Source organism: Rhea americana, unplaced genomic scaffold (assembly GCF_003343005.1).
Source record: "Rhea americana isolate MKP2758 unplaced genomic scaffold, rheAme1 scaffold_32, whole genome shotgun sequence".
Classification (NCBI taxonomy): Eukaryota; Metazoa; Chordata; class Aves; order Rheiformes; family Rheidae; genus Rhea; species Rhea americana.
In genome coordinates, this window is record NW_028186446.1 from 5,080,171 (window position 1) to 5,093,186 (window position 13,016).

General features: G+C 43.2%; 1 protein-coding gene across 1 annotated transcript; it reads left to right on the forward strand.

Annotated features, from left to right (window-relative positions):
* Positions 1–854: 854 nt before the first annotated feature.
* Positions 855–6,515, forward strand: TAC1 (tachykinin precursor 1). Its single transcript, XM_085310582.1, has 5 exons — positions 855–977; positions 1,161–1,257; positions 1,852–1,875; positions 3,537–3,590; positions 6,393–6,515. The coding sequence occupies exons 1-5, from the start codon at positions 855–857 to the stop codon at positions 6,440–6,442; spliced, it is 348 nt and encodes a 115-aa protein (XP_085166708.1). The 3' UTR covers positions 6,443–6,515.
* The last annotated feature ends 6,501 nt before the right edge of the window (positions 6,516–13,016 follow it).

Genomic DNA, 13,016 nt, shown 5'->3' on the forward strand with positions numbered 1-13,016 from the left:
AACCGGGGGTAATTGCGTTTAGGCAAATGAGGCTGCCTCGGCCCTCCCCGTCCCGCCGTGTATAAAGCGGGGCGCTCGCCCGCCGACGGCCAATGCGCACGGAGAGCAGCGCCCGCGCCGCCCGCCGCAGCAGGTGCGTGTGCCGCGCCGCGGCGCGCGTGTCTCCGTGGGTGCGGGCGTGCCGGGGGGGGGGAGGGAGCTCTGCGGGTGCGTGTCGGGGGTGCCGCGGGGGGTCTGGGTCTCCGGACGTGCGGCTGTCTCTGTGCGAGGGTGCTTTTGTGCGTGTCTCTGTGTGCGCCTGTCTAGATGCGCGTGTGTGTCTGGCCGCGTGAGGGTGTGCGAATATCTAGACACGTGTGTAGCTGTACGTATGTGGAGAGAGGTACCCACATGTAGGTGCGTGCACACCCCATACGTGTCCAGCTGTACGTGCAGTGTGTGTAACTAGATGAGTACGTGTGGGGAGGGGGGCAACCTGCATGTGTGYGCACAGCTGGATGGGCAGGGAGCAGTATGTGTGAAGGTGTGCATATCGAGGTGCRTATGGATCCGTAGGGGTGAAGGGGGCTGCATGCATCTATATGTGTCTGTATGCATATGGGGGCTGTGCATATGGCTAGACGTCTATGCATACAGGTATGTGCGCGGGTGTGTATATCTGTGTCTGTCGGTGCGGAGGGGGTGTGTGTGTGACTAGACGCGTGTGCATACCTGTACGTGCGAGGGTGCGTACATCCAGGTGCGCACGTACCGGCGGGTGGGTGCGCGGGGCCTGTCCCCCGACGGCGGTGTCCCCCCACGCCCCGCTCCCACCGCAGGTGGCCGCAGCCCGCCCGCAGGACGTCGAGGCGGCGATGAGACTCCCGCTGGCTTTCGCCGTGCTCCTCCTCGCCTCGGCGCAGGGGCTGGCCGAGGAGATCGGCGCCACCGATGACCTCAGCTACTGGTCCGACTGGTCCGAGGGCGAGCAGGGCAAGGTGAGCGCGGGGGCGGCGGCGCGGCGCGGCGCGGGGCCGGCGCCATTCCAGACGGCGGCACCGCGCGCTGCGCAGGAGGAGCCGGCGGGAGCCGCCGCGCCATGGCCAAGGAGGGAGCGCAGCGAGCGGAGGAGACNGTCGGCGCGGGGCCGCGCTGAGCGCCGCGCCGCTGCTCGCCCGCAGGAGGAGCTGCCGCTGCCCTTCGAGCACTTGCTGCAGAGGATCGCCCGGAGACCGCGGCCCCAGCAGTTCTTCGGCCTCATGGGCAAGCGGGATGCCGGTGAGCGGGCCGGGGGCGGCGGGCGCTTCCCACCAGCGACCCCAGCGCTGGCGCGGGTCGCTCGCCGCTCCGGGGGAATCTTCCTCGCGGTTTTTTCACCCTCCCCCCCCCGCCGCTTTCGTACAAGACAAACCCGTCGGTTGGAAAATAACTAATAGTAAAATTGCACAGCGAAGTTAAAAGTGCACACTAATTATAGCACGTAAATACATACCCGCAAAAAATATCCACGGGCCGGCAAACACGCCGCTAAATGATCGGGGTGTGAAAACAGTATGATTACTGCCATGTAATACCGCGTACAATTATTGCCATCTCTTCTAATTTTAAGTGTGTCCTGAACTGAAAATCGGTCAGAGTAACTTGGATCTAAACAGATCTAAACTGTGTGTTTTAAACTGAAATGACACTTTCTAGTCTGTTCAAGGAGAAATGCAGTTCTAAATGATCACCTTAATTTTCTCTACATTGAATACTCATAGTGTAGTGTCTGTATTTGATTCTTCAAAGGATCACACAAATAGCATATGTATATGCCAATCCTTTTTCAACAACTCTTTCCTTTCTTTTTCTCTCCTTCCCTCTTCCACGCAGGATATGGCCAGATCTCTCACAAAAGTAAGTTTAAAAAATCCCCAGCATGTTAAGTAACAATTAAAAGATATTCAAATGGAGAACAGTATATTTTAGTGGATTCTTTAGCATAGGAATGAATTCAGCTGCGGACTGGCAGCACAGGTGGTGGAGAAATATTCTGTCAAGGAATAGAGTAGCCAGCAGTAAAAACTTAAGCTTGTAACTAATCTGAACCTCGGTAAGCTTTGAGATTTCAACCCGCATTAATGTGCGAATGTTGCAGCTCTTATTTCTCCAGGGGTGCATTCTGCAAACCTTTCTGCTAGGCAAGACAGGCTTACCGCTAGACTCAGAGTGAAAGAATTAAGACAGCAAGAGCTGGAAAATTAGAATAGTGAATTCCCAAATCTGAGAAGTGTTGACATGGATAGACACGTGAGATACTGTATCTGTGATCTTAGCGATGTCTGACTGTGAATCAGACCCCCGTCGCAGCAGGGACTGATCGATGATGTGCTGTCACATAAACAAGCGTATCCCACACCATTAATAAGCATGTCTTGCTTTGTTTCTGTAAAACACCACGTGGGAGATGCCATCAGCAGTGTGATATTAGCTTGTTGTGTACAGTGACAAACAGTCTTATTCTCTGAAATTATCTGAAGATGTTTAGACAGGACCTAGAAGACTTTTTAATAAGTAAAAATTGATCTTCTTGTATTTTGTCGGCTATCCCCAGTGATCAATACGTATCCCAATGTTTTCTGTTAGTCACTAGATTTTATCACTAGGATTATTTATTTGAAGAACAGTTAAAGAGAGTCCCATCTAAACCTCATGACAAATAACTGCTGACTAAAGTAAGAAAAATTGTAGCCTTCTTAAACTGCTTCAGCTGTAAAGCTAATACCTTTGGGGTCTGAAAATCATTCGTCTTGCTTTGTAGATGAATTAGCCAGGCAAAATTCCTTCCAAAGAGAAATTTCTAAATTTGCCTCAAGCCAGCCTGAAAAAAGAAGAGTGGCTCCTTTTTGGTCTGTATCTGAAACTATAGCTATCACTATATCTGATATGTGCTATAGGCCAAACCTTGGAGTAATTTATCCTCTACACAACCAGCGCCTCGAGGAGTAATAATGGGACAGGACRGTAGTGTTTGAACTCATACATATCCCAGAAATAAAGCCAGACTGTCTAGCTCAGTCATGTCCAGACATAGAGTCCCATTGGCTTCCTCTCAAATAAGGGCTCTGTTACCTGGCCTGTGATGAGCATTTTCTTCCATATAACCAAAAAAAAAAAAAAAAAAAAAACCACTGATAGGTGGAATAGGTCTATCATGCAGATGCGAGCTATGCCAGCATATGTCTTATGCATGTGCTGAAGTAAATAGGAATTGCACTGTCAATCTGCTGCACTGGGAGAGGAATAAGAATCAGTTACTGGCCTATGTTTTTCTGTTAGGGCAAAGCAACAACCTGTCTTTTTAAGCCRGTGGGGAGATTTTCACTAACTGGCCTGTGCCTTGGTCTAATCTAGGCCCAGTGATTACCCCCTCCCCTGTCTGAGAGTGGTGTGAAAAATTAGTGTGTGAGATGAACAGTTTYCGAATCTGTGTCTTCCTTACTCATGAGAACAAATTATCTTAAAAGGCTGCGTATTGAAAATGTATTAAAACACCTCCAAATATATGTTTTTTCCAGGGCATAAAACAGACTCCTTTGTTGGACTTATGGGCAAAAGATCTTTAAATTCTGGTAGGTATATTACTAAGTCTGGTATGCGGTAATATAGAGCTGCTTAATTCTGTTGCCTCCTTGTTCTCTCTCACTGGATGGATGAAGCAGTCTTTATATGGTGTAGACCCAGCGTTCTCTGAAAAGGGACCAGGATATTCTTTCTTAATCAGAATATTTCAGGATTCACTTCACTCTAATGCTTGTGATGGTCAGGCATGGTTTGAGCTGCCAAAGTGCAGGCGAAATCAGGTAAGATTCCCCAGGGCACTCTCCCTGCTCTCCCTGTCCTCACTAGTATTTATGTTCTTCCAGTCTGCAAAATGCTATTAAAGAAAAAACAGAAATGTTACTGGCACATCAGGACAAAGTTGGCAGCTTAAAACATCGTGCTCATTTAAACTTGTGATTTATCCAGATATCCTCAGCTGAAGGTGCACTCTCACCTTTTCAGCAGATCATCATGTTCAATAAACTTGAAGCAGAAAGAGCAGAGATCTGCCATTAACATCACCTCATTCCTCAGCTCAAACAGTTAAACATTCCCAGTCCCTTACAGCTCTTAATTTTACTTACAAATAATAAACAGTGTTTTAAGCTTCAAATGGATACTGTGAGCTCATGTTATTTTCCCAAATGCTCTGTCTAGGACAGAATCCCGCTTCTTCCTGTGAGCAGCCCCTGAGGGTAATTCCAGACTGCTGGCTGCGCTAGCTTTCCTGTGCCATGGGATAGTAATGAGGGAGATCGCTCACAGTGAACCATAAAGTGTCAGTTAATTCCCTAGAAAAGGAATTAAAAAAATAAAAAACCTAATGCCTGTTTCATGTCTCTGAAATAATTCTCACTATTTTGTTAAATGAATGATAAAAGTTAAATTACTAGCTGACACCTTCATATTATGTAGATACATGCTGTGATCTATATTCTGCAATTATGGTTGTCACTAACTTTTATTTTCAATTAAACCCCGCTCAGACTAGTAATATTGCTCTCTGCATCATTTTGCAAATTACTATGTATCATGAATAATTTCGTACARTTTTATCTGTGGTGGCAATAGCTATTAAATGCATAATACCTGTAAATTTATCTGCTATCATAAAAGTAAATAGCCTGGAAGTGATGAATTTGGTTGGTTTCTGTTGGGATTACATTTATATTCACATGAGAATGTAAGATATAGCAAAATGTTTAAAAAAGGCAAGGATTTGATTGCCCTAATTTCAAAAACACGGGTATAGTTAGAATACTGTTATCTAATGTTTAAGTATTTATCTCTAACAGAGGGGAATAATGAAGTTTTACCCTGTCAGGCTCTGTAATACCTGCCTGATAGGTAAAACTAGGATTCACTGCTTTTCTGCCTGATTCCCTGAGAAGAAAATGGTAAGAAGTTGCTTCTGCTCCTGTGGAGGAGAAGATAGCCCCAAGGACTGTGCAACCAAGCAAGATCAGGAATTTGTCCCAGGATTACTGTCCCTCCTAGCTACTACTGCCCCCCAAAAGATATTTAACTGGAGAGGAATTAGTCACACCTTTTCTTGATGCTATAATGTGCTAGGTTTTTTTCTTCAAGAGTTTTGTGTTATTCAGAAAACCTCCGAGTCTCCTGGCATTAGGGGAGACACTGTGTTAAAGTTTATGCTGTTGGGTGTAAGTGCTGTGCTGATTTTGTGTTTCATGTGAACAAACCAAGGTGTCGTAGCGCTGGGATCTTAATTCCTTACTTGGTGAAAGGGGATCTGACACTGACCATCTCTCAAGCTTGGATTAATGCTCCAAGTAGAATTTAGAAAAATCAGACACACAGTAAGGCTACTAAAATCAGTCCATATTGAGAAAGAAGCACTTTATTGTCTAGTTAGCCTGGTGCAATTTGAAAGCTACTTAATTTAAAACCTCCCCTGATCCAAAATTCAAGCTCTCTACAACATGCAGTGCCGAGTCCCACAAAATTAGCTGAAAACAACGCTCCCTTTGGGGTCCAAATGATGATGACAGCAGTGATGAGCTGCAGGTGACCCTATGGTCAGGCTCTACAGGCTTCTCTCTTGTTTTAAAAGAGCAAGAAGGAAAAAACTCCTGCAGCTGCTAAATGCTAAACATGTTACTGGTGACTATTTTAGGCTGCAGTTCCTCCGGAGAGCAGTCTGAGTTTCATGTAGAACTTGCTGCAGATTTTAATAAAAGGCATCATTGTGTGCATAGGTTGGGTATAGGGAAGGCTTAAAACCAGCAAAGAGCTGGTCATGCAGGGCAGAAGGTGGAAATATCGATGCAGGAAGCCTCGACCCACAGATTGATCTTTGGGCCGAGCTCCGACCTGTTAAATGAATTRCTGGAGGTGAAGAAGCTCGGCGCGAGCGGCTGCTGCGAGGAGCTGCACAGGCTGGAGGCAGAAAGCACCGCTCAGACCTTCAGCCACCGAGAAGATACCGTGGTCTTAGGGACAAACCTCCACTTCCTGCACAATCCCCATAGCTGCAGAGATCACCCATCGCCCCCCCGTGTTTGGTCACAACTCAGACTATTAGAAAACAGAAAACAACATCCCTTAATTTCCAGGGATGAGGCAGCACGCTTCACGATGAGGGGGCAAATAGTCTAGACCTCGTCTAGAAAGCCCTACATTCGCCCGTGCAAGCAGAGGGATTCGGGTGCTGCATGTGTCGGGATAACCCGTTGCTGTTCCTGGCTGAATGAGCTGATGTTKTCAGGTGGGGAACCAGCAGGCTGGGTATCTCTGACATTTGCTTATGCTTATTACAGTTTACACAAGGCTTCACAATGATGTGCCTCATTCTGTTATGTGTTTTGCAGGGTCCTCTGAAAGGAGCATAGCACAGATTTACGAACGAAGACGTAAATGAGACGTTCCTGTGCATTATTTATTAAACTTCATTTGTTCTAATGGCCAATGCAGTGTAATGTAAACTAACCACTGTATGGAATGATTATTTATTTAATAATAATTGATGAGGGGTTTTATTTGAGTTGTACATTCAATAAAATAATTATTTTTCATATTGTGGCAGTGATACACGTTGTGTAAGTGTGTTGCGGTTCTGAATGGAAGGCTTCCCCTGGAACAGCAACCCTGGTGACGTCTCCCAACAAAGCACATTGTTTGATATGACCTGCAAAGTTATGTTCATTAAACAAGAAAGATTCTTTTGTTCGTAGAAAGCGATTCTATCAGCTTCACAGCAAGCGCAGAACAGAACTGATGTACAGTCTAGTGCCTCAAYCTGTTTTCATGGTTTATAATGTACTGTAAGTTCCCTATCAAAAAATATATTTGTATCATTGCAGCATGTTTTATGTTTTGTGATTACGTATCTATATATTTTAAGGGGGAMTATGGAAGGGTTGAATGTGAATCCAACATCTTCATTTCACAGTCTGGAATTTTATGATAGTAACCTTTTAAATAAAAGCTATTCTGGGGATTTTGCAACATACTTTCATTGGTGATAATGGTGGCATTATTTCCTAAATTGGTTTGGAGTGGGACATGGATCAACGAAATAATGTATAGTTTTGAGAATAGGAAGAAATGTCTGTTTATTGCCTTCCTTCTGCTGAGGGCACATAAGCTTTCTGCTGTGGGTCTGGTGAATTCTTTGGGGTTCTGTTACAGGAGATGGGTGTTCCCAGGAGTTGCTGCTGGATCACACAAGGTCCTGTGCATCATAACCCCTATAGAAACCCCTTGAGAAGTAAAGTGTTTTCTATAAAAAGAAATCAATGTATCCTACAGCTCCAAAGTGGAATAATTTGCTGTGGAATTCCTCCACTATTCCAGGAGTAGAAACAAGCTGAGTTTCTAAGTATTACAGAGTTATTTCCCTGTGGTTGTTCTCTATTTCTGAAGAGGACTCGGAAAACTCCATTTTCAAGTTCACCCGAGGCATCCTCACAATTGCACCCACTGAGAGTGCTGATGCACGTAGGACCTTCTGCTTGCTAGTTACCTGCAGCACCTGCACCACCTCATACTTAAACTAGATCCCACTTCCACATCACTAGGAGCCAGGCTCTAAAGACCAGAGAGTGATTAGGTAGTAGGACTGGTTGTATTTTTGGGAGGTTTTCAACCTTCCTTCTGGTGCTGCTTGAGTTGGGAGGAAACGTGCACACTCCGGGGATGCGTCATTACAGACGCCTTCACTCTTCATGTGTCATGCATGTTCGCGCTTTATGTGAAAGGCTGTAAATTCTGCCCCCGTGGCTGCAAYGAGGCCGAATCAGCGTAGTTTCAGTCTGAGAATGATATGTACAAGAGCTGTACATTTAAACTAGACTTTGGCTCATCAAGAAAAATGCAGGGCAAACCCTGACTTTCACCACCTGAGCTTCCTGGTGAGAGACTTCTAGCCCCATGCCTCAGTGTGGGACCTAATGGTCCACAAGATGCACCTGAAACTTTTAAAAATAGATGGGCSACATCTTCTCTTTTCAATAGAGCTTTCGACTTGCACTGGCAGAAATCAGAGCTGTAGGCTCACATTTGGTGAGAGGGTTCAGACCCATGGGTCTGGCTGGCACAAACAAGCAATAATGAGCTCGGACGTGAGGTGCAACCCTGTGACGTGAAACATCTTCAGTCTTGACTCTGAATCCTTMCACCGTTTTGCCACCTGCATGAAGGTGAGGGCTATGTAGTGGGAAAACTGAGCTAGATTAGTGACAGCTATCACATTCATGTGACAGACACTGGTTTCATTATATTAGCACTCTGTCAGCTCTTCATCTTTCCAGGACTAATTTTCAGACTAATAAACTTCTATACCAACTCCCACTGAGCTCAATGAGGAGAGAAAGCCAATTGCTGGGATATAGGCATGACAAAATGAGTGCAGAAACATGAGTTGAATAATGCTCTGTGAAGGGTAAAACAAATGAAAACAATAATAATTAGAAAAAAAAAGCTCTCTCTTGAACCTTTAAAGGCCCTCAGTGCACAGAGTTTACAGCATGTATTATGTGGTGAATTGTGAAACAATTAGAGAAAAGAAAAAAGCCCTATTGCTCCTTCTAGCTTGCATAGCACATAAACCTCCCCAGAGTTGCAAAAACTGCAAACATATTTGCATACAGAGGAAAACACACACAACRTTTACATTTTTAAGTGTTTGGAGCACAGTACAGACATTAGTTAACAGCATCCAGCATAGGGCTCGGCCTGAATTTTCTGGTAAAACCATTTTCCCTGAGAGAAAAGGCTGACCCATCAGTGTCAAAATATTCTCCTGTTATGTGGCTGTCTCAAAAACAACAACTCATTCTAATTATTTTTAGTGGTAAAATCATGTCAGATTTACGTTAATTTATGTTTTGAATGATAAGATTACAACTGACTTTGATACATGAATTTGTAAAGGCATATGTTAAAATACAAATAAAACAAAGACACACTAAAAGATAAAGATTAAAATGTACCATTTGGTTCTATCAACACCACCAGAAAAATAAGCTCTGTAGTCTCTGATCTCCCTTTAGAGGCAGCCTTCTGTGTTAGCTTTTAAATGCAYTTGGGTGCTTTTGGACACAGCTTTCCGCCTTGGGTCACTCGCACCTTGGATGATGTGGGTAACGTCCACCCACAAGTACCCCAGCTCCGCCTGTGTTGCATGCAGGTTTCCTGTCTCCAGTAGGTTCCCAATCCGTCACCTCCAGGTCTCCGCCTTTACCCAGAGATTGGTCCCATGCTGCACAAACGCAGCAGAACTTCTCCGAGAGCCGTAGCCACAGCGGGCAGCGTGATACCCCCAACCCGGTGTGCTGGGAGAGGGTTCAGCCCCGTGGCAGGGGAGCACCATCGCTGCAGGGACCCCAGCAGCTGCCTGCTGCAGGCGTAGCTTCTGCTGCTTTTGAATCAAGAAATTTGCATTTTTCTGCATGGTCCTAACAAAAAAAAAAAAAAAAAAAGATGCRTCCTGCTTCCCGTAGAGGAACCCAGCCCCCAAYCATTTTTAGCTAGAGCAGAATAATACCAAGAATTAAAATATATATACATATATTAAAGTGATTCTTAAAAATGCTGTTTATTCAGAGTACACTACCGACAACTCCTTCAGAGCTGCCAAAAGCCATTACATAAATGTAGGCTTTGTCCCTGTGCCTTCTGAAACTACAGCTTAGACATCTGTTTCAACATAAAGAGATACTGAGCAAGTCCCAGTACAAACTTTTGCAAAGACCAAATTTTGTCGTGAAGAGCTTGAACAGTTCCCCTAGCCATAATAATGGAGATGACGTTAATGAGTTTCTCTCYAAGTACTGAGACAACAACACATTGCAGCTCCATCCCTGGAATCATATTACATTGCTCAGTCAGGATGAAGCCATCTATGCGGTGGTACTGAGTACAGCTCTGTGTCTTTACAGTACCTTTACAGTACAGTCATCTCAGTTCATACGAAATACTGGAGCTGGGGCACTTGGACGTGAAAGGGGTTGCTGTCAGCAAGCATACGCATGTCCTTGACGTATCTACGTCCTTGAAGCAAGACAAACAGAATCTCTGCCCGTTATTTTCTTAATGCTTTTGAAAGCACGTGGACTGAAACAGCTGTCAACAGGAGCGGCATCTGGGCTCTATGAAATTCACTACAGTATTCGCTAAATGTTATCCCCGTTCCATCTCTGATAGAGACCAGATATCTATCAGAATGGAACGGAAGCTCCTCAGTTCAGAGCTCAGAAACTCCTTTTGAARCAACGGCACACTGAATACATGCAAAGAAAACACTAATGGAACAGTAAATAACAAAAATCACAATAAAACGTCGCCTCTTGTTTTCCATGGGCATCTCCAAATTAAACATTATTGCTATTTGCTGTATATAGAATAAATGAAATGTGAATAGACTACTAGAAGATCAAGGACCATCTGGCACAGTGCTTCATGCTTTCACTGCCACCTGCCCAGCAAGGTGTAATGGCTTGGCCAAAGTTACTAACAGCAGCCAAGCTAGAAAGGCAATGTATTCCTTGCACCTAACCAATCACTACACTAGAAGTGCTAGATGAGTGCAAAGAAACTCATGAAGAATAATAAAGGATAAGGCTGAATTTTTTAAAAAGATCTGGCAAATAAACAAGATTTCTTCAGAAGAAGCAAAAAGTTTGTTTTCATTTTTTTCCCCATCTGAACTATTTCCCATATTGCTATTCTAGAAATAGAGCTCTAAAAGATATACATCTGAACCAACACATATCAATAGACTTTTATCATTGCTTTCTACAGGGACTTGATTGTGTTGAAAACTTCTAATTGAGCAACACGAGAGCATCTTTAATAGTAAACATTCAATTCTGGCACATGTAAGTGCATTATATTTTTGCTGTCAGAATAGTCAGAAAATACTRGACACATTGTAATCCAGCACATCAAAGCATTACAATAGAAGCAATATTCTTTGGAAACAGATCTTGCTTGGACAAGAYACCCAGTCATTATTGAAGGAACATGTACATACATCGTGGCTATACTAAGACTGTGCATTTAAAAGCAAAAATTAAACGTAAAATCCAAATTAGGGAATCAAATAATGTTCAAAGATTTTCTGAATATCTGAGTAAAAAATAGGCTATATTTACATTTGTTAAGTTATATGGTGGGTACAACTGAGAAATCAAGTTTGCATGATAGAAGAGAGATATTCTAAGAGATATGTTGTATATACCCACAGTTCTCTCTTAGCAGATGAAAGACYTTGCATATGCACATAGCTTTTTTCTTTTTTTATTGCTCATATGATAGTCCATGCAACTGATTGAACTCAGTTGGTCCAAGAACCTTGGGGCCATCAAACCAGCTGCTCTGCTGAGGTCCAGGTGCCACACTGGCTCATTTTGTTGAGACCCACTGGAAAGGAAGGTAGAGCTGCATAGAGTTTTTTCCTCTTACCCCTTTTCTACATATGCAGTTACTGAGAGAGTCACACAGCACGAGGTGACCCCCACACAGCATGCATGCAGCACGAGGGCCACCCTGGYGCCCTGAGAAGGCTTTATTTGCTTATCTTTCCAAATGTTTACTAGAGAATCATTTAGTTTACCATGACTTGGTACTGCTGCATCTGAAGTATACAGCTATCTGCACTGCGGAGGAGATGATTTAATACACTGAATATGAGAAGAGTCTCATTCAGTATTTACCATTAAAGCTGTAGAAGGAATTTGGGCTGAAGTGCTTTCCAATGCAAACAACATTTATCCATTAGCAAAGAAAGGGCTGTACTGCAAGAGAAAAACAAACAACGTATAAAAAAAACCCCATTACTAGATTTTATTAGTCCACCAAACGACCAAGCTACTTTGCCTCCTGTCAGGTAGGGTTTGTGTTGAACACAAACTGATGCGCTCATGACRTATCCCAAACAGGTGGAAGCATTCTGGCTCTCAATGACTTTCTTTAATATTGATATGATATTACTAGTACATTTCAATGATATTTATTTAATATTAGCACACTTTATAACTGAGCTACATAACAAAGATATAACTTCTTAGTGTTTCTTCCTTTGTCAAACCAAACAAATATTTTATAACTTAATGCTATAATTCTTCCAAAAACACATTCAAGAGACTCCTTGAGAAAGATTACCAGTAGCAAGGCAGTGATGTCATTTCTCTCTTCCTCTGATGTTTTTGCATGTGGTTATACAAAATTCTCAGATTTTTTGCTGAAAAGAAAAATTTCCAGGCAATAAATTAAGAGGGAAATTTTGAAATGATTCTGAAAGAAGCAGGAAAGAAGTTCAGGGCAAACATATCACAGGATAATGTTTGAAGGAAAATGTTTCTTCACTACAAATGGTATTCCTAAAGACCTTCTCTGTGCTTCAGGGCAGGACTTTTGCTTTGAACTTTCAGGTTTTTGGTCAACTATTAGAATTCTAAAGAAAAAGCTTTCACCTTTCTTACACAAAGATATTTTTTGTTTTTGTATCTCCAGTCATTATGCTTACACATGCAATTCTCTTAAGAAAACCTCTATATGCTAAAATAAGGATATTTCTAAAGCACTAAAATATCTGTTTGTTAGAATTGAGCATAAAAGCAACAAGAACTATTTTTGTTTTCAAAAGAATCAAGTTACTTCATGAAATTCTGTTTCACCTTGTCTCTTCTGTAATCAAGCCAGCTTAAAACCAGACCAGGGACACTGTGTTAGTTCGAGACTCCCCCCCAAAGAGGCATAAATCACAAAATTTGACTCAGTGACTAGGACACAGATTTGGGCTGCATAAGCAACTATTACATTTTGAACCTTAAAACAGGCAATTTTACTGTTTCTCCAAAGGAGTAGATTCTTCTGTTAGGTAGATACACTGCAGTTTCTTAGAGCATGCAAGAACCACCACGGAGCGTTGTATCTTTAACCTTTCTTAATTTCCGTTTTTAACTCGCGTGGTGATTTTAAAGGAACAGATC